The sequence below is a fragment of the Lissotriton helveticus genome, chromosome 5_1, assembly GCF_964261635.1.
Source record: "Lissotriton helveticus chromosome 5_1, aLisHel1.1, whole genome shotgun sequence".
Lineage (NCBI taxonomy): Eukaryota > Metazoa > Chordata > Amphibia > Caudata > Salamandridae > Lissotriton > Lissotriton helveticus.
Genome location: NC_136065.1, coordinates 2,078,579,934 through 2,078,607,751, shown reverse-complemented (window position 1 = coordinate 2,078,607,751; position 27,818 = coordinate 2,078,579,934). Strand labels below are relative to the sequence as shown.

Here is a 27,818-nt window from a genome sequence, read left to right as displayed (position 1 = left end):
TTGGTTGTTGAGAGTTCATTTGTAGTTGGTAGGATTGAGATGGATGGTTTTGCCTTATGAGTGTGTATGTGATTGATTGCACGAGTGACTGATCGATGTAAAATGTTTTATTGTTTCTTGGAACCTATTGGTCAATTGTACTGTAGTCTTAGCCCTAAAGACCCTTCATCCCCAACACTCATCTCCTTTGATGCTTGACTACCTGTCGCTAGGGGCAAAGGGTCTGTGGGAAGCTGAGTGGCTGGTCAGAGTGACTGAGTAGTAGGGCGTGTGGGAGAACAGATGTTCTTCCTGGCATCCATGCATGTGCTGTGGGTCAATCTCGTGTTCAGACTAGAAGGTTGAGCTACACTCACGATGCAAACCGATGGGCACTTCTGACTCCTCTAACTTAAAAACTTTACATTTAATCCAAATCTTGATAAAACATAGGTTTCATCTTTCCTCAGGTGACGTTTACTTGGGCGGTGGGGGAGGAAGCAGAAAGGACCACTCCACTTGAAATAAAGAGCAACATAAGATAGAACTCTACCTCGAGATGGAGCCATTCATCGGCAATCCTCCGTCGTTGCTCGCCGTTAGGACGTATTCCAGCGATTGGCCGTAGTTAGTGATGGAGAAGGTAAGCTTGTGCCAGTATGCGGGCAACAGTGGTGCGTCGCTGTGCAGCTGAAAGATTCAAACAAAACAGACACCTCTCACTATGATTTATAGGACGCTGAACTGGGCATTTTTTGGGAGGGTCATCATTGTACAGCCCAGTAGATTAATACTAACTATACTGCAGCTTAACATCATTTACTCCCCAGCCAAGCAAACTAATGCAGCACTATGGGAACATCCTGAACATGCTGCAAATATTCCCCAAAACAGATGGGATTCCAGAAGAACATCTACTTTCCCCCAGCTCTATTAAAAGGATGACATGTTCATGCTTGCTTTTATTGATGATGTTTGCGACGTTTACCCCCATATAGGCCTTTGGGACTGGAGAAAGATAGGAAGATGGATGACTTCAAGGCTCTATACTGGATAGTGAATGTGCAGTAACAAATTGAATATATAGAAGGGATGCAGAGGAGGGATAAGTAGGAATGTAGGGACATTTTAGCAACTGACAGCGATAAATATCGCTAAGCACGCTTAGCGCGATTAAAGTTATCGCCGGCTATCGCTGGATTTTATCGCTGAGATAGCGTGTTATTATCAACGGCTATATGCAAAGCAATAAAAATTCCAGCGATAGTGGCGAAATGTTGGAATATCGCTGGTAATCCAGCGTTAAAATGTCAGCAATTGGGAATTCCTTGCTAATAAGCCATGGTGGATTTAGCCTGACAATCCACCTCCCATAGGGCAATATGGCTAAGTCAGAAATGTACCTCAGGTTAGAAACCAGCGTTAATTGGGTCTTTGCGCGACTTTCATAGTCGCAACTCGGATATGGGGCATGCTTGTAATAGCGCGAAGCTGCGGTATCGATGTTTTACCATGTAGTGAATGTGGACGCCTACTTTGCATCTCCTTAGCGATGATATGCAAGGAGTTAGTGAAATGGGTGATGACACAAGGACGCACACGCTAAAGCCTGTTAGCGTGTCCTTGTTAATACCATGTTAGAATTATCGCCGCTTTTCGGCCGAAAACAGCTGCTAAAGCGGCGATAATTGTCTTGATAATATGCCCCCCCCCAGTGCCTGTACTTTTGTACTCTAGTGCACCGGCTGTTTGCATTTTAATGTTTGAACAAAATGAGAATTGATGGGTCACCTAGATGTTGGGTCTAGCAGGATGGACTCCTGTACAGTAAAGAGGGAGCAGGTGAGCAATGACTGACCAGGGGCCGCTAGGAGGATGGGTGAAAACTATGGAGGGGAGGAAAAAAGCGCATTTTCAGATCAAGATCCCATACTTTGTAAAGAGTGCCGTCTGCCAAGCCAGACGAGAACCTGAAGGTAATGTTTTTTGTGGAGTTAAATCCTCCCCACCACTCTGTGTCCTCCTCACCTCCTCACCTGTCTGATGAGCTGGAGAGAGCAAGAAGACCTCAATCATCTCCTTCTCATTTATTGCGACAATTCCTTTTCTAGGGTAAGGCTCATCCGACCCTGGTTGGTTTCTGTGTCATTCAGATGATCTTATATTTGCTCATGTGACCTGCAACTAATCAATGAAGAGTGGCCGTAGGAGGCAGGATCGAAGCGCATGAACCTATCAGTAAACCTACCACTGTCCAGGCGATGGCCGCAACTTTAACCAGTTCAAATAAGCCAGGTGGGATCACACAGACGCTATCACTGCTCTGACTTGCTGGAGAAGCCGGGGGGTCACCTCCTTTTTCAGCATATAAAACACGTGTCCAGTGACACACAGCACTGGCTGCACCAACAAGTGTGAAAAACTAAAAACTCTCACTGAAGTAAGTGTCATTGTGCACTGCATTCACCATGATGCGTTGGGGCAAACCGAGTACTGGGACATGAAGCTATGTGCTCCCACCCTCTTTTTGGATAACAAATAAAAGACAGCTTTGGATACGAATGAATGAATGAATGAATGAATATTGAACTTGTAGAGCGCAAACTTAGCCCAAGGGCGTCAAGGCACTGTAAGCGGAACCTGAGGGATATAGTGGCGGTAGGGACCTTAATAAAGATCTTAGTTGTTCATCCAAGCAAAGTTCTGAAAGGTGGCAAAGTTCATCAAAGTACAGAGAGAGATGAGTTGGATTCCATGGTTTGATATTAGGGCCCAGATGTATCATACTTTCATGCAGCACAATGCTGCACGCCACCTTGCTGTGCTGCGTGAAAGGGCTGGAATGAACAGTGTTTAAAATCATGCAGCGTACCCCTCTCCTTTCCTTGCACTGGTGCACAATATGCTGCCTAGCGCCAATGCAGGCACCCTTGCATCATGGTGCAAGGGTGTCAGTGTTGTCAGCAGAATCTGCTTTGTTCAGGAAGGAACAACTTCCTGCGCAATAACAATCCTCAGAGGCATTGTCCTCTTTCTATGTGTGCTGCAGACTGCAGCACAAGATGGAAGAAGAAAACCAAGAAATAAAGATAATTCACCTTGTTACACCTCCTCTGGGGCGGCGTAGCATTTTGGCACATTCACAGGTCTGCCACTAATGGTAAGAATTATCACATTCCAATGGGGCAGACTGAATGAATGAATTCCATGTGGAACAATCAGAGCATGATGTGATCATTATATTGCACTTTTTCTCTGTCTCTCGTTTATGTTATTGTGACTTTTATGTATTGTTATGACCCCGATGAGGTTGTGATGTTTGTCTTTTTCAGTTTTTAAACAAAAGAATTAACATTGTTTTTAATAAATCCATATATATTTTGTATACACCTTGGTAGTAATTAGTCTTTGTACTATACTTGCCTAAGAGGGTCCTTTTTCTAAAAAGTGTATGTGAGGATTGTGTGAGTCTGCCCCATTGGAATGTGATAATTCTAAGTTTGAAATATACGTTGAGAGCCTTTTGGTGATCCCAAGAGTACTTTGATTTCTTATAAACCCGGGAATGCACCAAAATCCACGCTCTACCCATAGAACACCTCCCTGACAGAGTAACGCAAGGCTGCGAATTGCTCTGCCGTGCGTTGAATTATCAAGCCATGCTGGGTGGCTTGATAAATGTGACTGTAGTGTTGCATCACCCTTGCGCCCCTTTGCGATAAAACACAATGATAATTCTGGGCTTAGACCTGAATATTGTTGCTTAAAGAGTTTAGCTTTCATTTATCCACACAAATCCATCTACTGATGGCTTTCAATTACAGTGGCAGATATTCAGGTACAGATACTGCTTGGGGGACAGACAAGGTATACAATAATGGGGAAATTGTGCAACCGGCGAGATCCCTAAAATGGCTGAAAAGAAGAGGGTGGTGGCTGACTGGTGAGAATCATGAAGGAGCAACACCAAGGAAGAACTGGAAATGTGGCCCCAATCTGGTCATGAGGCCTAATGGAAGCATGTCCGTGGACTGGCCTCAATGTGCGGGGCATCGTTGACTTAGATGGCAACCTTGGTCCTCCGACCTAGGCTATGCCTGCCTGTAGATAGGGGTGTCCATAAGACTCCAGGGGCCTCATTTATGAGGCTGTGCGTCAGTTTTACGCCGCCAGTGCGTCACTGTTTGTGACGCACCAGTGGCGTAAAAAAATGCGAATCGTTGCGCCATATTTACAAAGTGACGCATTTAGGTAGATGCGTCACTTTGTAAACCCCTGCGCCACATGATACCTGCACCAGGTATAATGTATGCAAGGGGGGCGTTTTGACGCAAGAAAGGGTCATGGAAGTGACGCAGTGAAATCTATAGGATTTCACTGCACCATTTCTTGGCCGCTAATGCGTCAAAATCTTACACCTGCATCATGGCAGGCGTAAGACTGACGCAGGCACTAACAACATGGGACTTGCCTATGTGAAAGTACACATTTCTGGAGTTGCATCACTTTTGTGACACACTCCAGCAATGCGTCACTTTTGCGCCTACAGTTACGTCAGAAATACTGACGTATCTGTAACTCCTTGCGACATGATGCGTCATATTATAAATATGACACATTTTCATGACGCAAGGAGTGTGCACTGAGAAGTGACGCATCGCTGCTTTCACGCAGCGATGCGTCATTTCTCATAAATGAGGCCCCAGGAGCCCCGGCGGAGCAAGGGTCTCCAACCATTTGGGCCCCCTAATCCTTCAGGGGCCCCATTCAGCCAAATCCAATCAATATCTGTGAGATACGGAAGACTCAGGGGCCCCTCATCACATTTTGCAGAGAGCCGAATCATTTTGTGTTACGTCACTGCCTGTAGAAGCTGTGATAGGTTGTAATTTGCAATCTAGAGCATCACTAACTCCAGCACTTGGGTCATGTGTTGAAGATATGACTTAATGATGAAGTTATCTCAATGCTACAAGGTGAGTTTTTTCAGTCGCATTAAGATGTCTTAATTTCACAGGAATATTAATCAGGGACATCAATATTGTTCACTACTAGGGGGTGGAGGTCCAGCACTGAACCCAAGATCCATAAAAACACCCACATCTGGTGCTGTTTCAAGCTTCCTCAGCCAAAGGCAGACTTTACTTCTTTCTGTTCCAGAATGTCAGTCTACAATAATAAAAGTAGAAATATCATGGCAGCTAGTACCTGGCAGGACGCTAAGCCGCCTGGAAATCAATAACGATTCTTTGAGAAGGGCATGACTCAAATATGAATTTAGAAGACATTTATTTTCTTGATTTATCAGGCCTCTATAGTAGTGGAGAGGAAAACCTTGTGCTAATGCAGCCCCACCTCCATTTACAGGGCTGAAAGCAATATTTATTTGTTTATTTAGGAATTTTCTAAAGCGCTACAAGTAACAGATAGGTTACTTCAGGGCACTGGAAGAGCATATATTGGTCCTTAATGTGCAACAGCAAGCCCTCCAGTGAACAGGCAGCTAGCCCTTCACTAGCTGATAATAAAGCATAGAGTGGGTTTCCATAGAGAATTTGTTACTCGACTAGAGTGAGCACTTTTTCTAAGGATAGTACGTTGGGAGCATTGGAGCTTGGCTAGTACTTTTTGGGTTCCTTTGGCAGGATGTGGGAAGATACAGCTTGGCTTCCGGCTGCAGAGACATGAATTTAAGAAGGTCTGTAGTAGATGTTTGTCGCTTCGACGTATGATCTCTAGATCTTTCTGAGAACTACTAAGGGGCAGATTTACGAGTTCTGGCGCATCTCTGCAAATCAGCAGGGATGCACCAGAAAGCTTGTGACACGCGAAACTACCCGTGTACGACCACTGATGTGCTGCATTTACAATGCGACGTGCCGTGGCGCACGGATGGGTAGATGCGTGTCGCATCCCGTGACGTGAGGGCGGTGCATTACTGGAGCCGCGTCACGCTTGCGACGTGGCTCCAGCAATGCTCAGGGGCGCCCTATGTCTAACATGCTGCGTCAGGGTTTTGACGCAGCATGGACATAAAAGTGACGCAGTGAAAATCTTGTAGATTTCACTGCGTCACTTTTACGAGGCGTTCCTGCACCGGAACGCCCACCCTGCGCCGGAACGCCCACATGAAACCTGCACATGAAACCTGATGCAGGTTTCATGTGGCGCAGGGCTTTACAACGTGACGCATCTCCGTAGATGTGTCACGTTGTAAATAAGGTGCAACATGGCGCATGGTTTTAGCCACCGCTGTGTCACAGAAGTGATGCAACGGCGGCGTAAATGTGTCGTAAGGGGCTTGTACATCTGCCCCTAAGTTGTTTGCTAGTAACAGTGTATGAGACAGGACACAGTCCAGTGGGTTATAGACTGCTTAGAAGTCACCTTCACATTATGGATGGGAGCATAACTGAGAAGCATATGCTTACATTTAGTAATTTTTTTTGTTTTTTTTCTAAATAATAATGCTGAGCCCTCTTCATAACAAGTATGTGAAGGAATCTTTCTACCGGAGAGGGAGGACTTGTAAAGAAGGCACAAAGGCATATACTCAAATCTAAATAGAAATCTAAAATACCTTTTGAGATGAGGTTTGGGCGGGTTTATACACTAACCATGATCTCATGGAATAGCCCATGTAGCAAAGAGAAGGATGCTTTTATGTAAATGAGATCACTCCTAGGGTCCATCAGGTTAACAGTACATGCTTAAAATCCCACAAGGCACTTATCTTAATCAGTGGTAAAACAACAAAAGCCTTCCAGATAAACCCTCATCTCTGTAATCATGTAGAAAGCTCACTGACAGAATGCTAATCTGTCGGCTGTGATGGCCAGCAATTGACAGCCAAGGAAGAGCTGTGTTTAATGTAAACACTATGGCAGCACCATGGGCCTCATTTATGAGGCTGTGCGTCACTTTTACGCCGCCGGTGCGTCACTTTCTGTGACGCACCAGCAGCGTAAAAAATTTGCCTTGTTGCACCATATTTACAAAGTGACCATCTAGGTAGATGCGTCACTTTGTAAACCCCTGCGCTACATTATACCTACGCCAGGTATAATGCATGCAGGGGGGGCGTTCTGAAGCAAGACAGGGTCATAGAAGTGACGCAGTGAAATCTATAAGATTTCACTGCGCCACTTCTAGGACAGAAATGCGTCAATATCTTACGCCTGCCTCACAGCAGGCGTAAGACTGACGCAGGCCCTTTCACATGGGGCTTGCCCCATGTGAAAGGACACATTGCTGGAGTTGCGTCACTTTTGTGACACACTCCAGCAATGCGTCACTTTTGCGCTATACAGATACGTCAGAAATACTGACGTATCTGTAACTCCTTGCGCCATGATGCGTCATACTGTAAATATGACGCATCATTGATCTCGCAAGGAGGGCGCAGTGAAAAGTGACGCATCGCTATTTTCACGCAGCGATGCGTCACTTTTCATAAATGAGGCCCCATGTCTTTTTGGAATGCCCTGTGGTGGACTGACATTGCCACAAAACAAACGTGTTAGTTCAACTTGGATGCATATGAAGCACTAGTGGGAGGCCTGTTGGCTTCTTTTAAACTATTCATCTAGTCTGGTAGCAGGTTTAAATGAGCCATTTTGGAATAATTCTGAAGCTAGCCCACTGAAGGATCTTTTCTTTGTGCCTTCGTGTCATGTCTTGTTTGCACAAAAATGTCCTGTGTTGGTGGTTTGATAGGCGAGTTAGATCAGGTAGCCACCATTGGGAAGACCATCCAGGGGCATTCAAGATAACATTTGCCTTGGTTTTTTAACTTGGTGAACATTTCTAAGATCAGAAGGACCAGTGGAAAGCCATTCATCAAACACCAATCACCGGGATCATGACTCTTGGAAAACAGATATCAAAAGATCCAGCAGAAAATGTTCCAAGTCACAGAAGACTTGGCTAAGAATGTTATTGCTGCTGACCCCCTTGTTACTTTCTCTGATCATTCTGCTTAGGGTTTCTGCTTACGCATTCTGCACAGGAGGTAGGCGGACCATTGTGATGGAAAGGTTCATGGCAATGAGTCAGGCCTCGGTGGACGGTGCCCTCAGAGAGGCCTCCATTTTATCCTTATTTTATTCAGACAATACATTCTCATTATACTAGCTTTGTGTTTCAGCAATGAGTTATTTTCAAAAGGATTGAGGCCAGATGAACAGTCTATAATCTAAGCATCTTGTGTATTCAAATCCCTTTTGAACCACATCCACTAGGTTTGCAAATCTTAAAGGTTGTTGGCCTATCCTAGTTGGGATGTGCCTTCACAGTGCTCTGGGGTAATAGTGGGTGGTGAAATGTCACCCCTTTCATCATGTTATAATTTCCATCCACCACCTGAAGGCTTGTATAGCTATGTCCAACATTTTCAATTAGTTTTCTCAGTGATAGTGCATTCCCCTGGTCTTGGAAGATGTGATTGAGTTCAATTAGAAAAAACGAATTCCTGTTACTCGATAATTATTCGATTCCACATCCATTACTGTATTGATTCCATTTAATTTGAGATAAAATCAACATTAAAATATATGGCCTTGTTTACGTGCTATACAGATACCATTGCATACATCCATGAAGTGAGGAGATAGTATGCTGAATGGGAGGTCTGTGAACAGACAGGGGTAAATAGATGTTAAGAGAGGTGGAGAAGAGGGTAGGTAGATTAGTGGATAGATAAGTGAAGTTGTAGCTAGCAGGGTGCATAGGTAGATGATAGATTGATAGACATGGGGCGTGATGATGGATGTGGATTTTATACATATGTTGAAGGTAGGTGAACATATCATAGTGCCAAGGATATAGATGCTTAATGGTTCCGGGAGGGGGATGGGTGTCTAGGTGGGTGAGTGTGTGTTAGAAATGGGATTTCCGGTTGGCTGAGGCTTACGCCAAAGTCAGGCAGAAACCACCACTCAAGTTAGGGCAAGGAAGTTACACTCCAAAGATAACCCCTGCTCACCCCCTTAGCATTGTGACACGAGCAGTAAGGCTGATCCCGGAGGCAATGTATTTTAAGTATTTGCGCACGCACCACCAGCAACAACATCCCAGGTGCAGCTCCTCCCTGCCATCAACATGCAGATCTCCCCATTCACCACCGGGGCAGACCTATCCTGACTCATGGAGCCAGGCACACCAGCCAGCTCCATCCAATCACAAGCCAGACAGTCAAATCACATTAACTGCACAGACATGCCAACTTCTAGAAGTGGCACTTCCACACTAGACACGTTAAAGCTGCACACATCATCGCGCAGCATTTAATCACACGAGTCTGCACATACCAAACTCAACCTTGCACTCCCCACGCATCAGGAATTACCATGGACACACACATTCCCCATGCATTTTTATGGGAGGGCAGGCCAATCTCACACACGCACTCAGAGAGCGCCGCACTTTACACTGCGCCACAGTGCTAAAGTGCGCAAAGACCAGAAATCATTATACTGATGTAACATTAAAAGGCAAAAAGTTCAGGGGTGAACCTGCCAGAAGGGCCAAGTCCAACAGTGTGGATATGTGAAAAGATGGATAAACACATAACTGCATGACTATCATTGAAGCATGGATTGGTGATATATAGAATATGAAAACATTTTAAATGATCTTTTATAAGTCCCTCTCCACAGACCCGGGCTCTCCCTCTTCACCGCCGTACTCACCTCCAGGAGGAAGTCCAATGGGGTGTTGACCTGAGGGGATGTCCTCACCAGCGGGCGGTCCTCACCATCTCTCCCACTCATCTGGATGGAGAAACCTTCCTCAGGCATGCTGTCCGCTTCTGCCACATACAGCCCAGTGTGATTAGTCCCCTGGAGTGCAATCTGCCCGATTGTCTTGCCAGTGGAATCTGTCAGGGTTACATGGTCCAGGTGTGCCGAGGTTCCAGAGGTCAACCCGGTGACTGCCATGACCATCACAGAAGTGACCCCTGCAGGCAATTTCAATGTAAAGTACCAGAGAAAAGAAAAGGGGACCATTAGAAACTATATCAAACCATATGATTCATTCCCATCATGGACTCCTACAGACAAAGTCCAAGCATCAAAAAGGGCGTCAGATGTTCTTTAAAGTAGCCTTGCTTGATTATGTGACCCTTGATTGTTGCTCTTGTGTCCCTCTTAGATATTCGCCTAATGAGGCCCTCATTGTTTGTCAAGCGTTGCCCCTGCTTGCTTCCCAGATAAAGCCAAACTCATACATGCCCATGATGAGGAAGAAAGAGGGGTGGCTGTGAACTGTACTTCTTATGTCTGACTTTCCTCCAGCAGAGATAGTCAGTGTGATGGAAACAATCACAACCATCTTGATTGACAAGCCATCATTTTGCTTTTATACCCCTGTGGCCACATGTTTGCTATGTCTAAAAGGCCTTAAGGAAGTTTTCCTTGGGGGAGGTGGTGGTAAAGGGAGGAATGTCTACCCCTTTGATGGGAGCCCTCCGATCTTTTACCTCCCTTGGTTGTGAAATGAGAATGTGAAATTGCCACAACCCCCCTAGCTCTGCTGGTGGTACCTGTCACAGGCCGGTTGTCCAGTTTGAAGAGGCCAGGGTGGGAGCCGTTCACTGGCACAGCAAAGTAGTACAGAAAGTCCAGCAAGCTCTGACCTGCAAAATGAACATCCATCGTGGAACAGGATTAGTGGACCTGCCACAGTAGACATAAAGAAGTTAGATTCCCAATGCATCCTACCAGGAGCACCTTCAGGAGGTTATTGCTCTCAGACCATGCCAGAAACCTCTGCCCTCACCTTGCACGTGCACTGTGTGGCCGTCTAGGGCATCCAGCTCCACCGTCCACTGACCCACGCGAATTGGTGACTTCAGGATAATTTTTGAAAAGTGTCCAGTGGTTGTAATCTCACCCAAGGGGCCATGAAGCATCAAATTAGACTGCCTCCTTCCTTAGAGAAAGAGAGAAGCAAATATGTTTTTAAAGTAAAAAAGAGGGAGACAGAGAGTGATAGAAAATGGCAGAGGAAACAAGAGAGGAAAGGGTAAGAAAATATGACAAAGAAAGCAAAAGGAGGAAAGCGAAGTAAAGAATACCAAAGACCAACTGGAAAAGAAAAGAGAAAGCGACAACAAGAAAGGCAGAGAGAGAAGCGAAGCAGCTTAAGAAAAATAGAAATCCAGGTTGTTAGGCTCAAGATGACCGGTATCAGTTCTGTAACTCTCTAATCAAAGTTTTTATGTATGTCCTTATGTTTGTCTATAACTTTAAAAGATGGATTGCAATATTCTGCAGTTTGCTTGTCTATAAAAGAGACAATTTGAACCATTGGGTGTTTTTTTAGAACAGTTCTCACTGTGTAGTGCAGTAGTACCAACACATCTAATTGTGAGAATATGCATAGAGGGCAGTGACATTTTGTGCAGTTACAAAACCTTCAAAATGATGTCACAGATAAAGGACAGTGTTTGACAAATGTTTTTGCTGGTTGATTTCACATGATATGGATATTCAATTTGACTTGTTACAAAGCTCAAATAAATGATCAATCCTTGAGTTGTGTAATGTTTTTTGAGCCACTTATTTTATTTGGGAGTCTGGCTTAGGACTGATAGAATGTTTATATACAGCAAATGCAACAAAAAAAACACTTGAAGTCAAAAAAAGTCAATAAAACCACAGTCAATCAATTTACCTGGTCCCTCGAAAGGTCGATTAGCCAATTGGTAAATACATTATTATAATATGTCATTTAACTTTAATGAAACATGTTGAAATTGAAGAAAATAATAGAAGAGAAGAGCCAGTTCAGTAGTTTGAGAAATCTAAGACAGTTGTTTTCAAGTTCAATGCATGTAGGTGGAGGGTTCAGGGTCAAACAGCTAGCATGTGAAAGTTTAAGAGACTTGAATCTGCAGAGCTGAAAGTGCAATGGAGCAGATGTCTATGGAACCTATTTTGATCAGACGGTGAAGGAAGGAACTCAAACTAGGAGACACATGGTTGAATTCTCTCAATCGTAATCAGTTTTTACATCAGGCACCTTCTTTACTACCACTCTGTACTCTAATAATGTTTCTAAAATAATTTTCTTAAGTGCATATTGTCTCTATGTTATGTTGTCTTATCTACTGGAATACAGAGCCACTCTATGAATCAATTACTTGTCTATGATTCATTTTAGGACCTTTGTTGATCTATCTAACATAGGGATGTTTCATGAACCGGAAGCCTTTAGTGTTACTGAGGACAATTCAACTCAGAGGACCTGTGCTTTTTGTGGAAGGAAGCACTGTAGGACCCTCCTGCTTGTTCACCATTTAGAGTGTGAGATGATGAATGTTTTTTCCTCAACACATGGTTGGTCAGAACTGATGAGCATCAGTGAGACATACCACTGCTCATCATTACACATGAAACACACACCTCATCACAACTTCACTCAAAAGGGGTTACTTCCTCCCCTGGAGAGCTTCACTGATCCCCTTCTTGCCTGCTGAGGCATCTGCCAACTGCCCCCCATCACCCGCCCCTGGATCCCCCGGTACCTGACGGATCTGTGATCTGAAAGTGCAGGATCTTCCCATGGATGTGGATGGTGACCGCCTCCAGCAGGCTGTCCAGCTGGAACTGGTAGCTCTCTTGACTCCGGACGCCCACTGCCGCCTTCTGGATGTGGAACAAGGTCACCTGTAAAGCACAGTGGAGGCAGTTAGGAAGATGGAAGGAAAGGGAAAGGGTGGAGTGAGATAACGACGAGACAGAAATTACCAGAGGGACGAAAAATGGCAAAAGAACCACAGGATGGTAACAAGTGAGATAGAAAGTGGGAAATAGCAAATAAGGAAAATCACCAGATGGTATATTTTCGAGCCCCTTGCGCCACTAAAACGTCACTTTTTGTGATGCTCCGGTGGTGTAAATCACAAAATCATATCTATGAGGCCACGCAAAACCACTATACGTTGCTTTGAGTGCCCTCATAGATAGATACGGAGAAGGCAAAGCATTGCAAATCGCTGTGCTGCCTCACTCTGCGCTCAGGAGGCGTTCCATGGGTGTTGAAGTGGGTTTTCCCACGCAACACCTACGGATTTTGACTCTTCCCCAGATTTAGGAGAGCATGTTAACCTGGAAAAGCCCAAAACCTTACCCCTCCCTTGGTGAGGAGTAACGAGGAAAAATAACTTTATTCTCCTCATGTTTTCCTCTTTCTATATGTGCTGCGTTCTGCAACACACATAGAAAGAGGGAAACGCCTTTTGTGATTGTTTTTGTGCAGGAAGGTGCCCCTCCCTGCCCTTTCACAATGGTGCAAGGTTGCCTGCATTGGCACTAGGCTGCCGAAATGGCGCAAGCTTAGGAATAAAGGAGAGGAATGTATCTTATGATACAGTGCACTCCTGCCCTTTCACTTTGGCGTACGGTAGCATAGCAAGCTGATATTCTGCGCTACCCCTCGCGAAATCCCCATAAATAAGGGACTAGGTATAAGTAATCATAGTTCTGCATCAACAATATCCTTTATAGGCCTCTTCTGTCTGCTGAGCTGAAGGGTAAAGCTCATAATAACAGTTTGATGTAATACTATGGCAAGGGTCAGGACTGCTGACACAGCACTGTCAAATAAGGCATGTACAGGATTGAGAAGACATCTGATAAAGATCTCATGTTATGTAGAGCAAGTGCAAGAGAAAAAGATTAAGGAAAAGAAAGAAAGTGTAAAAGAGGATTGTTTTTTGAGGTGGGTAAGAACCCACCTCAAAAAATAATCCCGATCCTTGTCAGGGTGAACCACTGACGTCACAAAATAGATCTGAGCTCACCCACTAGTAGCAATGGCACAGAGCAGACAGGCTTAACTTAGAGGCAGTGTATAAAGTACTTATGCAGTACTAAAACAATAATAAAGTGGAAATGCAAAACAATAAATATCCCAAAATGAAGTAGATAAATAGAGAGTATTTTCATACATAAAGTGACACTAAAATGACAAATATCTAGTAGGGGAACTAGAGTGCCAAGAAGCACTAAGTGCCAAAGACAGTCAATGATCATGGCAGAACAGGACCTAGGCACAATTTGACACTGACCACGATGGAGCGCAGGTCAGATACACTAACCCGGTTCGCCCTGGTCAGAGATTTTACTGTCTGATTTTAGACCTTTCAGTCTGAATCCACCACTGGACTACACCTCTAAAACCCCACAGGGCCTCAGTGGGCTCTGGGAAACCCACTGGGTGTCGGCAGAAGCCCAGTCCAGGTCTAGTTGCCACTGGTCAGCTGGGTAGCTGCAGGAAAGGCCTCTTGTTGCTTGTTGTATTTCTGTAGCTTTAACAGGAGGTTAGTCTTATGAACCTTGGAGTCCACTTCTTGTCCTGGGTGCAAGAAAGAGAGCAGGTCAATTTTTTTAGGCTCTTCACTAGTTTCAGGCAGCAGGTTCAGTCCTCTTCTTGCCTTCCACTGGTCCAGGATTGTTCCGAAGCGGGTCACTGGGGTGCAATGTTTATACCTGGCACAAGCTTCCGGGTAGAAATGATTCCTGGGGATGCCCTAGCCAATTGGGTAAAGGATCTTGGATCCAACCCTCCCCACTTTGGGCATTGTCAAGATGGCCCAACTCTTTGGCCACACTAAACTTGGGCTCTGAAAGCTGGGCGTCTGCATGGAGTGTGTACAATGGTAATCCTACTGTCCACCCACATCTAACATAAAATCCAGTTTGATGCAGTCCTGTAGTCACAACAACCGTAGAGACAGAAGGTTCGTATAATAAAACTATGTTGTCGCAACCAGACAAGGAACACACCAGGATTGTTTTGGCCTCTGTCCTTCGCACTTTTACGTGCATCCTAAATGCTATATATCCACTATGATTGGGTCCTGGCTGGCTAAAGTGGGAAAGGAAAGTGCATATTAGAGGCCTGATTATGAGTTGCTCATAATATTCTGACCCATACATAAACTCCTACTTACACATGGATCAGAATTACGAGTTTAAAGGCATTTAACGCATCTGAATAATCTCAGATGTATTAATTAACTCAACAGGTCAAACCTGCCGAAATTTAACATGGAAAGAGCATATGGTATTTACCGTATCATGCCGATTTTGGGGGTTGAAGACCAAAATCTGCATGTTATTCCTCATGAACTCAAAATAGATGTTATTTATCGCACCCGATAATTAACGTACCCTGTGGTATTGTTATTTATCAGGGATGATAAACAATTCCTTAACTTGTAATCAGTCCCTTATCTTCCAGGGACTTCAGTAAAGGCAAAGCTAGCATTCTAAAAGTTACTCTTGGTAATATATAGAAAAATCCCACTTTAATTGAATTGGATTATAATAACTATTAAGAATAGGTATTCAATTATTTCTCTAGTTAGTCTCATTCTGAGACACAGTATTCATACTTTAATGTAGCTTAAAATTGTTTTCCTATAGAACAGCCAGCTTTGAGCTGTTAGTCACTATAAAGATATGTTTAACATTAAACATGTATATACCATGCAGCCTTCCTTATGAAGAATACGGCCTACTTAGGGGTCCTTTATTAATATATAAAAGGAAGGTTTAGGCTTGTCAAAAGTGGTTATTTTGACAGGTTGCATTTGCAATTTTACTGTACACCCAGTCCACAATGGTAGGCATAGAGAGAGGGGTGGAAAGATCCTGGCAAGTCGCTAACTTGTATAGCGACCTACCCTTCAGTGTGAGGCAAGTCTTTGCGCAGGTTACCAAATTTACAAAACTCTTTGTAACAATTATTCAACAGGGGCACATTATCACACATGAGCTTAAAATTTCAATTATTTATTAAAAGTCTTGATAAAATATCAGTGCAGTACTGGAATCATGTTATACATCATTTAAAAACATTTTTTTTTGTGAATTTCAAAAGATTTTTACATTTTATTTCCTAACTTTAACTTGTAACCTTTGAGAGTGTGTTTATCTGAGTGGGTCTGTTAGTGGGTGTGTGAGTGGGTCTGTGAGTGATGAGGGATGGTCTGTGAATGTGTGAGTGGGTGCATCAGTGCCTGTGTGTGTCTTTGAGTACGTGTATGAGCCTCTTTATGGGTCTGTGAGCGGGTGCATGAATATCTGAATGGGTGTGTGAGTGTCTGAGTGGGTACATAAATGTCTGAGTGGGTCTGCGAACTGGTGTATAAGTCTCTGAGTAGGTATGTGATTGGGTGCATGACTGAGTGGGAGTATGAGTTTGAGTGGGTGCATAAGTCTCTTAGTAGGTCTGTGAGATGATGCATGAGTCTTTGAGTAGGTCTGTGAGGGGTACACAAGCATATGAGTGGGTCTATGAATGGGTGCATGAGTGTCTGAGTGGGTTTCTGAGTGGGTACATTAATGTCTGAGTGGGTCTGTGAGTGGGAGCATGTGTCTCGGACTGGATCTTCAGTGGGTGGATAAATGTCTGAGTGGGTGTGTGAGTGTCTTACTGCATCTCTGAGTGGGTAAATGAGTGTCTGCCTAGGTCTGTGAGAAGGTGCATGAATATCTAAACATATCTGTGAGTGGGTACGTGATAGTCTGAGTAAGTCTGTGAGTGTGTGCATGAGTCTCTGAGTGGGTCTGTGAGTGGATGCATATGTCTCCGAGTGGATCTGTGAGTGAGTGCATGAGTGTCTTACTGGGTCTTTGACTGGGTGCATAAGTGTCTGACTGGGTCTGTAAGAGGGTGCATGAATAGCTGAGTAGATCTGAGTGGGTGTATGATGGTCGGAGTAAGTCTGTGAGTGGGTGCATGAGTCTCTGAGTGGGTGAATGATGTCTGAGTGGGTCTGTGAGTGGATGCATATGTCTCTGAGTGGGTCTGTGAGTGAGGTGAGTACGGATATCGAGGGGAGGATTAACTTATAGAATCAGAATTGGTTTGCAACCATATTATTGTTGTTTCTACAGGTACATGTACTCGTGTATCTGGTACTGGCAAATGGACAAGGCACTATTACCAGTGTAGAAATTGAAGATTGGATATATTGATCCGTCTTTTATACAGATGAGATAAGTTGAGGCAACTCTTTGGAACTATTTCGAATACAAGTATGATGATAACAGTATATAGCTAAATAAATAATGTCCTAGCGTGTATGTTGCTTGATGACTTTAGGAGATACAGCGGTAAGAGTTTAATAATAGATGTAATGGGTACAGAGGTGTGATTTGGACATGTACTTGGATTTATTTTTATTAGTTTTGATCAGACCGGTATACCTTTGTTCCAGACTTTTTCAGACTCGTATATGTTTCTGGACTGATCCACTATATGTCCAGGGATGGACTAGATATCATTTAAGGTAATTGCCTTACACTGTGATCGCTTTTTGTTTGGTGCTTTGGGACTGGGACTCTTTTTAGGATCTTGCACTATAGTACACCTTATAATTTTGGTGTAGATTTATTTTCATCTTTGCTGATTATTGGTTACTAATTTACACAAAGGGTGACTTAGTTTCTGACAAGTCTCTCGGATCTGTTCTATTCCTTTTTTCTTTTTATTGGTGATGGTTTATTAAGAATTAAGTACATGAGATGTTTACTGATATGGTTCTTTAATTTTCTGGGTTGCAGTCCTGATGAAGTCAGTTGATGCATATAATAAGCATTTGACGAAACACGTGTTGGCTGCAAAAGAAATTGTTTTGAAGAACGACTATTAATAAAGTGGCTGCGAAAGAACTTTATTTTGGACAAACGACTATTAAATTACTTTGGACAACTATAACAAGTTGGATTTGTGGATCACTTTACTATAGTGGATTTATCATCGTGAGACATTTCTGTATTACCATCTAGAGGATAACTTTAAAGACATTACTTCTGCACTTATTTGACAATTTTCTTACATGATTGTACGGATTGTTTTTCTTATTGTTGTGGATCTCAGGGAGTAACCAGTGATTGTTTGTTAAAACTCTGAATTCATTCGGGGTTTCTTTGGGATAGAGTGGTAACCTATCCCTTTCTCTCTTGGAGTTCATGGTAATTACATCTCATATTTTATTGTTTTACCTCCAGCTGTGCGCCTGACTTATGACCTGGTTGCCATTTCTGTGATTGGGTCTCTCAGTGAGTTTGTGAGTGAGTGCAAGAGTCTCTGAATGGGTCTGTAAGTGGGTGCACGAGTGTCTGAGTTGGTCTGTGAGTGGGTGCACGAGTCTCTGAGTACATCTGTGAGTGGGTACATGAGTGCTTGAGTAGGTCTGTGAGTGGGTGTGGGTGGGTACAAGAGTGTATGAGTAGATCTGTGAGGTAGTTTTGGACACTAAATAGGTATATGAGAGGGTGCATGAGTCTCTAAGTGGGTCTGCCAGTGGGTGTGTGTGTGTGTGCATGCATTTCAGAGTGGGTCTGCGAATGGGTACTTGTGTATGAGTGGATCTGTGTGTGAGTGCAGAAGTCTCTGAAGGGGGTGTGTCAGTGGATGGGTGAGTGTCAGTGCATCTGTGAGTAGATGCATGACTGCATGAGTGGGTCTGTGAGTGCATGTGTGAGTGTATGAGTGAATATTTGAGGGGATACAAAAGTCTATGAGTGGGTCTGTGAGTGGGTCATGAGAGTCAGTGTGTCTTATAGAGGGTGCATAAGTGTCTGATTAGGTCTGTGAGTGGGTGAATGAGTATCTCAGTGGATCTATAAGTAAGTGCATGACTGTCTAAGTGAGTCTGTGATGGGTGCATGAGTTTCTGAGTGGATGCATGAGTGTCTGAGTGGGCCTGTCAGTGGAAGCATGAGTCTCTGAGTGGGTCTGTGAGTGAGTGTATGAGACTCAGAGTGGGCCTGTGAGTGGTTGCATGAATCTCTGAGTGGGCCTGTGAGTGAGTGCATTAGTGTCTTATTGGGTCTCTGTGTGGGTTCATGAGTGTCTGACTGGGTCTGTGAGAAGGTGCATGAATATCTGAATAGATCTGTGAGTGGGTGAATGATGATCTGTGTAAGTCTGTAAGTGGGTGCATGATTCTTTGAGTGGGTCTGTGAGTAGGTATATGATACTCTGAATAGGTCTGTGAGTGGTGAATTAGTATAGGGAAGTATGAGTATAATTTTAACATTAGTATAGGGAGGTAAGAGTTAATTTGAGCGGGCGGCATGTGAGTCTGTTAGTTGGATTGAATAGAGTAATGGAGGGATAGAAGAGAGAGGAAAGCCAGAAGTGTTAATAGGGAAATCATAGTAGTAATTTGATGTTTGGAATGAGTAAAGGAGAGATAGAGGAGGGAAAAGCCTGTAGAAAGGGATAAGGGAGAAATAGAATCAAAGTAGAAAAATGAGGTCTAAGGAAAGATAACACAAGGGGGAATTTAGTAGGGCTCTTTGGGAGATCATAGTAGTAAACTGATGTTTGACGTAATCCAGGAGGTCTAGAGGAGGAAGGAGTCTAGGAAGGGTTATTTTGGATTGGATATTGTAGAAGTAGGAAGGGTTTGGGATGAGAGAGAGTAGAGACGAAGAACTTTATTTTTTTCCAGTGATCGTCTAACCTTTACTCGCATTGTATTGAAGAGTGCTTCCAGAAAATTAATCTTTACTTGATGTTGAAGTCAAGAACTTTCTTTATCGACTGAAAGGCCCAATTGTTTAGGTATCAATGTTGTTGTGACTGAGTAGTAGAAGTGCTTTTATTCCAGTATTATTCTAACGAAAGTTCTACGATTTATGGGAAATGGGATATGTAAGTGGGTGGTCTACCACCAAGAGTGATGAAAGACCACCCTGGGAAAAGAACCGATAGGAGACATGTTTATTGTATACTGTCTATTATTTCCTTTAACTGAGACTGAGGGGGAGATTTACTAACATTTAATACTGTGTTTGTCTCACAAAAGTGACGCACATCAGTTGCAAAATCATTTTTTCTGATTTACTTTCCAACGCTAAATTTGTTTAGTGCTGGAAATAACATGAAAGTGAAGGAAAGAAGCGCATAGCGCTGCTTTGCAATACTCAGCGCCAAGGGTGTGTACCATGGGTGGAGCGTGGGCGTTCCTAGGGATCCACACAAGGTTTCTGGTGCTAAACCCTATCTACTAAATAAAGCAGACAGGGTTTAGTGTCAGAAAACTGCACCCTTTTGAAGTAGGCGCAACGCAGGAGAAATGCTTTCATTTGTCCTTCCTTTTCCGACCTTTTATGTGTGCTGCACTTTACAGTACACATACAAAGAGGCAAAAGGGTTAAAGTCAGACAATGCATAGAATGTTGTACTGGAATCATGGCTCAATGGTTAGAGCGGCAGACTCTGATGCAGAGGTCTGGCCCGGGACCAGGGTTCAATTCCCGCCTCGGTGGTTCTTGGACTCAATTTCCTCGGACCTGATAATTCTCGCCTCGGTGCCTATTCTAATCATGAGTCCCACTCTGCAACTCTGGGCAATAGCTTGCTTAATCTCCACAACGGCCCCAACAGCGCTAGGATGCCTGGCTTCATCTTGGGGGTGCCCAGGAGTGGGCATTTCACAGGAAAGCCAGGATGGGTTCCACAGCGGTATGAATACAGCGCTACGAGACCTCTGGGTAGAAGTGCGCTATAAAAAATACGAACACACAACACACACACAACAAAACCTATGCTAGAGTCACAAAGACACCGTTGAACTATGGTGCCAAATGTTTCCCTGTGGTGCACGGAAACTGATTTCAACACAGGCACTAGGGAAAGGGAAGAAGAGTGCTATATTTCTGTAAATTTGGCGCTCTCCTTCTCATGCAACGGACCACAGAATTTGCGGCTGCTGCACTGTGCTGCGTGATAAAGTAGTAAATCTGCCCCCCCAGTGTCACCCGAGGAACAAACCCAAAGGTGAGTCTATTGTATGTTTCCTATACTGCTTGCACCTTATCACTGGTTGATTCCACAGGAAACGGTACAATCGACTTACAGCCAGCAAAAAAAGAATGCCCCAAATGGGTGACTCCAATGACGATGACAATGTCAGGACCTTGGCCCAATTTGTTGGTTGTTTTATTTTCAAGTTTTGTGAAAATCTAACAAATAAATATTTTAAAAAGTAGGTGGTCTCCTGAGCACAAAGTAACTTTGCCTGCATCATGAATGACATGACCCTCTGCAGTGTCACAATCAGAGTTTTTTGTTTTTATGTATTTTTTCAATTTCCTCCAGTTTCTGCCATCTCCTGACTTGTTATGAACTAGAACGCCAACACCTTGCTTTTGTTCTCCATGTGAAATGCTCTTGGTTTGCCGAATTCCTGCAGTGTAAATGTGATTGGCCAGTAACTACAATTACAGGCCACTTCTGGACAGGTAAGGTCCTCAAATGCCAGGTTGATGTTGGTACCAAGGATTCGAACCTCGAGCTGGTGAGGTCGAAGCATAGGCCATGGCACAGCTAAAATATGGAATACGCTCCAGGAGGAACTGAGAGCTGCCAATCCCTTGTTTCCTCTAGAAAGATCCTGAAAACTTGGGGGCATATTATCAAGGGGGTTTATCTCCGCGTTTTTGGCTTTAAAAGCCTAGAAAGCGGAGATAAAATTATCTCCCTATTACCTAGCTGTCGCTAACACCAGTTAGCGACAGCTAGTAGGAGATAGCGACCATCTTGGGCCCCACTTTGCATGTCAGTGATATTTATCACTAATGACATGCAAAGTGGGCGTGCCAAGATGTTAGCGACTGGAAACAGTCGCTAACATCGCTATCTCCTATTCCCAACTTTTGGAGAAATTTGCGCTAAGCGCGAATATCTCCAAAAACTAACACCTGCCCTGAGCAGTTCTTAGCCATGTTATCCAATGGGAGGTGGATAACATGGCTAAGAGCATTATCTCGGTAATGCATGATTATCGCTGACTTTTCAGCGATATTCATGCATTGCGGCTGTTTTTTATCGCATTTGCGATAAACCTTGATAATAGCAAGGTTCATCTGCGATAATTTCTGACGATGCTTAACGTTAAAAAGATTTGTTGCTAAGCATCGTTAGCGATAAATATCGCTTAACGTTGGTAATATGCCCCTTGGTTATTTCTAAATTAAGATACTCTCTTCACTTTCTTACAGGGCTTGCGTTCAGTTTAGCGCCAAGACACCCGGGTAATCGTGCACTTGAGAAGTTATAATAACATAACATAACTTCTGAATAATAATGTAAAGGCACTCTCAGTCAAGACCTCAGTGGTGTAAGTTCATCTTGTACCCACAAATAAAAATACAAATTCACTCTTAAAATTCGCAAAACATGAATTTGAACCCATAATTATGTGCACCAAAACCTACTATTCTACAACCACCCCACCCGATGATGCACAAGTGCAACTTCTACGTTATACGGAGTGTGAGTGTTTCCAGTGTGGCAAAGGATAGGGGTCACCTCCAAGCTGGTGGGGATGCAGGGAAAGAGTTTTCTCCATAGGAAAAATATTTTTTCTTTAGAGCTAACAAAATAAAAGTGCAACTGCATGAATGCAAAAGCATGCACAGTGGTGTACTCTGTACAGTTATGCATGTGGTACTGCCTCTGTATTAACAAAAGTGGGGCTTCACAGTGCCTCTCCAGGAGCAGTCCTCAAAAGCTGCATCTGTCTCTTGTTTTCAGGAGCAATCTAGGAATCATTTGTGAATTATAAAAAATATATAAACATGTACCGTAATTATTACGATCAGCAAAAGGAGCACAGGTTAAAAACACCAATGCTCAAAGTTCCTTGTGGGAGATCTCCCTTAAAAATATTCTCTAATATACACAGTTGTAAACACAAAGTCCTAGACCAAATTATAAATGTAAATTAAATGTTGGAGCTGGTTGGAAGATCTGAAACCCTGTTGATTGAAACAGCTGGGATCCACATTGGGTAAAGGAGAGCTACAATGTTTGTAGTGCATAAAAAAAAAATTCCACCACAAACGAAATCCCAGCAGATTTTGCTTAGGAGGAAGACAGAGTGGTAAAGTATATTTTCATCACTGGAGGGTGCAGTGGTCACCATGCAGTTGGGTTATTTCCTTACCGTGGTGGAATTTGTGGCTTCTTCGATGATGGTGGACACTTCCTTTATGTACTCGTTGTTGGTAAAGATGATTTGGCCACCGGAGCTTTGGGCCAGGCTGGCGTACAGGTCAAATCGGTCTGCGGGCAGCAGCTCTCGGCGGCCACGTGTCCGACCCATCACAGTGCGAGAGGGGTCCTCGGTGATCAGGAAAGTGACCTGAGGGGCAACATGGAGAAGCGAGATAGATGGAGAATTGGATCATGTTGTATGTTTTATTGCATTGCATTTACCCTAACAGAATATATCCACCCACTTTCTTAGAGCGGCGTTAAATCATAAAATCATGAAAAGAAATTCTTGAAATAAAGTTATATTTATTTGGAAACCTATTGTGTTTTATGTTAACTTTTGTATTTTGAATCTCTGAGTCCTTCGTTTGTATTTCCAAATTTTAGAATTATGGGGCATATGATCAAGAACAGCATTAAAATTATCGCTGCTCTAGCGGCAGGAAACTGCTGCTAAAGCGGCGATAATGGGCTTGATAATATGACCTTGTGAATTTCTATAGAAGCCCAGGTTCACACCAGAACCTGGGCTTCTATGGGAATTCACAATGGCATATTATCAAGCCCATTATCGCCGCTTTAGCGGCAGTTTCCTGCCGCTAAAGCGGCGATAATTTTAACGCCGTTCTTGATAATATGCTCCTATATTTCTTCATGTTTCTATAATTGACACTATGCAGTTCAGAACTTTTGCTTTTCATCAGGAGAAATTCCTTTCAACAATTACCATTTTATTATAGCCGAATACTTGAAAGTTAGAGATGTAGACCAGGATAAAAGACTCCCCTTCCCTCCGTTAATAAATATAATGATAGGGAGGTAAATAGAAACACCTCACACCTTCATAACATTGGGTTGAAATGTAAGGAGCACTAGGCATCAGAAGGAATTTGTTTGAAAAACTGCTCATGAAACTGAAATAAATAGTCTGACACATCTGTGAGTCCTTGTGCCACAGAGCACTGTATTGTAAAGACAGCTCACCAATGCCATTATTAGGGCATTTACGGCAGGCACAAGAAATCGAACGCATCAATGCCGATGCGCCAGTTCTTGTAAATATGCCCCAGAGTGTGGCAGGTAGACAGGAGCATCCAAATGCCTACTTTATTGCTGGCCACCTGACCTGGTGACGAGTGTGTAAGGATGAGTGTAAGGATGAGGGACCGCCCTCTGAGGCAGAAGGGGCGGGCCTGAAGATGTGTCCTGATAGACACTACATCAGGGAGGCGAGGGGAGCACTGAGAAATGGGGACAGGAATATAGACTCGAGCAGAAGGAGGGACAAGGAGACACCGGAGAGGCAGGCGCAGAAACTGGAAGGTAAATGTTGTGTCCTAAGTGGAAAGACACCAGGAGCCAGGATGTATATTCAAGACTTGTTTATTCAGTCTTCAGTTAAGGTTACAACATCTCTGTACTCCAGCCAGCCTAGTGTGGTACCAGCCCCACCAGGAGCAGCCTCCCTAGCTGCTCAGCCCATCTCCAACTGCCACATTCACCCCACTCAGTCACCCAGGCATTCCACGCATCACAGGCACACCAACATTCTAATACCAAGACACACTCTGGCTGAGCAGCTAGAGGCAGCAGGGCTGGAGTACATATTAAACTAATATGTAGAATACAACATTAAACATAGAAGAAAAGGTTCTGTTTTGATCACCCAGTTGTGGGGTCTTGCTTGGGGGTGCCATATTCCTCTTCATTGCTCGTGTGGTAATCTAACTGCTGCCTTGTCTTTGAAGGCAGGTAAAGTTGGTACCTTTGCTTTCACCGTGTACACATCCTGTTTGCACGTGTGATGATGCAGTCACATGTAGCTCAGCAGATTTGTTTTGCTTATGTTTGCGACAAGATTTTGAAAAGGGCAACTCCTCACACTTACCTGGGTAGTCATTCCCCCTTCCTCCTATGAGAAATAAATAAACTTTCTGCGTCTTAAAATATGTATTCCCCCAGAAGCTGTGTGCTGGGTGTTTGCCAAATAGTGGAGATTATAGGGAAACAGTGCACACACTGAGTTGTGTACAAAACTAATGCAGGATGCAGGATGTTCAGCCCCATCTAATGCCTCGAGGCTGAAACAGGGCAACTGGGGACTCTTTGGAAGACTACAGACCTCAAATAGGGTGTAGTGCCGCCCCCTGGCGCTATTAAACGTAATTACTAAATTTACTAAATTAAACTAAAGAACAGAAATATGTGAGTTATACAGACTGCTTCATTTATATCGTATTTAAATGAAACCATATCAAACTGCAACAGATTTGTCAAGAAAAGTTTGTATTTAGAGTCTAACAAATTCAATAACCCTGTAAAAGATGATTTTATATTTATAGTTTGGCCCTGATGAAGTGACATATAATAGAGTTGAGTCACGAAACACATGCTGGCCTGTTTTGTTCTCTGGATTACAAGTACATGAATCAAAATAAATGGTCTATGGCCCAATAAACTATTCTAATTCTGGATTATTAGTAAAGGAATACAAATAAATGCCCATGACATGTAGGAATACCATCTAAAACATTTGATATGTGGTGAGACAGCAATGGTTGAAATCCAATTTATAGACCTCCAGCCTTTTAATATAGTCTTATATCCTGCCCTAGCGGGCTATACTGGCTATTAAAGGCCCGCAGCTATGAAGGGCTATAAGGCTATTAGAACATTCTGCCACTAGAGGCAGAATGTTCTAACAAATAAAACAAAGCCTTCCGGGAGCGCAAGGGGATTGAAGTCCCCTCAGGCTCCCTGAAGCCTTGGTTCACAGCCAGAGCTGTGAACAAAGAAACATTGGAATGTAGAAGCTCGGGCTTATACTAGTCATTATAACCCCGGAGCACTCCATTGTTTTCAATGGAGCAAACAACATTTCCATGTTCTAATATAATCTATTGTCCAGCCATCAGATAATGCCCCTCTACAAGAGGCCTATCCTCACATGCCCAGGCCTAGGAATGAGGTTAATTTCCGCCATTTCTTGTATGCTAAAAGAGACCCCAAATTTGAAGCTGTGGTACAGATTGAAGACTGAAAGAAAGAGGTGCCACCGAAAGAGAAGGAGAGCAACAAGAAGAGCATGAAGCAAAAGAAAAGAAACCAACGATTGACAGGGTAAAGGTGCAGTATAACAACATCATAGGCAGTGCTTAATTTATTTTAAAAAGCATGTGCCAGGGCCCACATCAGAAGGCTACTGCAGCTAGCACCGCCTCTTGCCACTGTCAGCACTGCCAATGACAGTACCAACACACCTACTAATTATCACATTCCTACAAGTGTGACATTTCAGACTATTCCAGGCCCCCAAAGCTATAAGAGTGGTTAGGCAACAGGTCTTAGTCATTCACAATGTATATTCAATTTATAAAAAAACTGTTGTTGTGCACATCTCTAACTTAAACAGACAGCGCCGCCATGTGGCAGACTGTCATAAGTGCTATTGTTGACAATTATGTTCCAGTGGCGAGCACCAGAAACCACCAGCTCAAATTAAGCACTGATCGCAGGGACCCAGTGTATGACCACACCGCCATTGCTAGGACTGGGGGAATCACTGACCTTGGCCTTGCGTTCCTGGATCAGGGCTTCCACGGAGTCCTTCAGGTCGCCATCTTTGGAGGAGGCATCGGTGAAGACGAAGATCTCAGAGTACGGCGGGGTGTTCATCAGAGCCAGCTGTGGAAAAAAGGACAAGCGACGAATTACACGGTGATGAAACGGGGCCCAATCAGCAAGAAAGAATGCAGCCAGAGAGGAAGGGTAAAACTTGTGAGTAAAGTAATATTTAAGGATTTCAGAGGGTTGTAGCGACAATGCCGCGGGTGTAGAGGCATGATTAATCTCATATTTAAGGCGCAAGGGGAGCTCTGAGGAAATAGGTACAAGTACAAACATACTTAAATGTACAGAGGGTGCTTGCAGGGTTGTGGAAGCAAGCAAAGCTGCATGTAAAAATTCAACAGGAGTAAAATGTAGTTGTCCATTAATTAAAGTGCTTTTTTCAAATACAAATAGTTATTGTGTTTTGATTTAGTAAGTGCTATTATGTGCTTTGCAGAGTTCTGAATTTCTAAGGTACACGCCTCCAGGAGTAAGCCTTGGACTGCTCAGCCTTACCACCCTGAGGGGCTAGTGCTCAATGGATGCACCTGGGATTCCCTTTGGGTCCATCAGTCAGGTGGGCCAGGGCTTTGTCTCCACCACTTTGATCGTCTTCTTGAAGTACATTGATTGCTTATAACAGTTACAGATATGCTGACACAGATACTGCATCCTCATGATTTTACTCTCCCCAATGAATACAGTAGGTGGTTGTACATTCTGAGCTTTCTGACAAATACAGTAGAAAGGGGTTTTACATTGTGAAAGGGGTAACTGTAACGTATGCCCTAAAGTAACTATAATGCGCCCGCACCAATTATTTCATTTCAGATGTTGCAGTGATGTCATCAATGATGTCAAAATACAAGTCATAAGTGATGTAATATGTGAGGTATCTAGCAGTGGCTGACGAGGGCGTGAGTTATAGTTACTTTTGGGCAGGAGTTATATTTACTTGAGATAGCTATAACTGGTGAAGTTCAGTGGTTTTGTTAGTTTAAAACAGTGTATTTTAATTGACATTTTCACCTAATTATAATGTCCCTTTAACCTTTGTTTTTTTATTGAATTTGTCTGGGTCTTTTTTAACACAAAAGTAAAATGTACATTGTCATGCGAGTTGTGGGTTTGTGCTCAAGCCTTTGCCACGCATGACTGCCTTCGGCCATGCGTGTTAAGGGATTGGGCACATGGCGGGCCTT

General features: G+C 43.5%; 1 protein-coding gene across 1 annotated transcript in view; it reads right to left on the bottom strand.

Annotated features, from left to right (window-relative positions):
- The window catches only part of VWA7 (von Willebrand factor A domain containing 7), a 140,439-nt gene that overhangs the window by 6,425 nt on the left and 106,196 nt on the right, over positions 1–27,818 (bottom strand). Inside the window, exons 9-15 of the mRNA XM_078646027.1 lie at positions 26,575–26,691; positions 22,958–23,155; positions 12,509–12,650; positions 10,759–10,911; positions 10,523–10,615; positions 9,669–9,937; positions 533–669 (exon numbers count right to left, since the gene is read on the bottom strand). Of these exons, the coding sequence (XP_078502153.1) occupies positions 533–669; positions 9,669–9,937; positions 10,523–10,615; positions 10,759–10,911; positions 12,509–12,650; positions 22,958–23,155; positions 26,575–26,691 (1,109 nt within the window). The remainder of the gene's footprint in view (positions 1–532; positions 670–9,668; positions 9,938–10,522; positions 10,616–10,758; positions 10,912–12,508; positions 12,651–22,957; positions 23,156–26,574; positions 26,692–27,818) is intronic.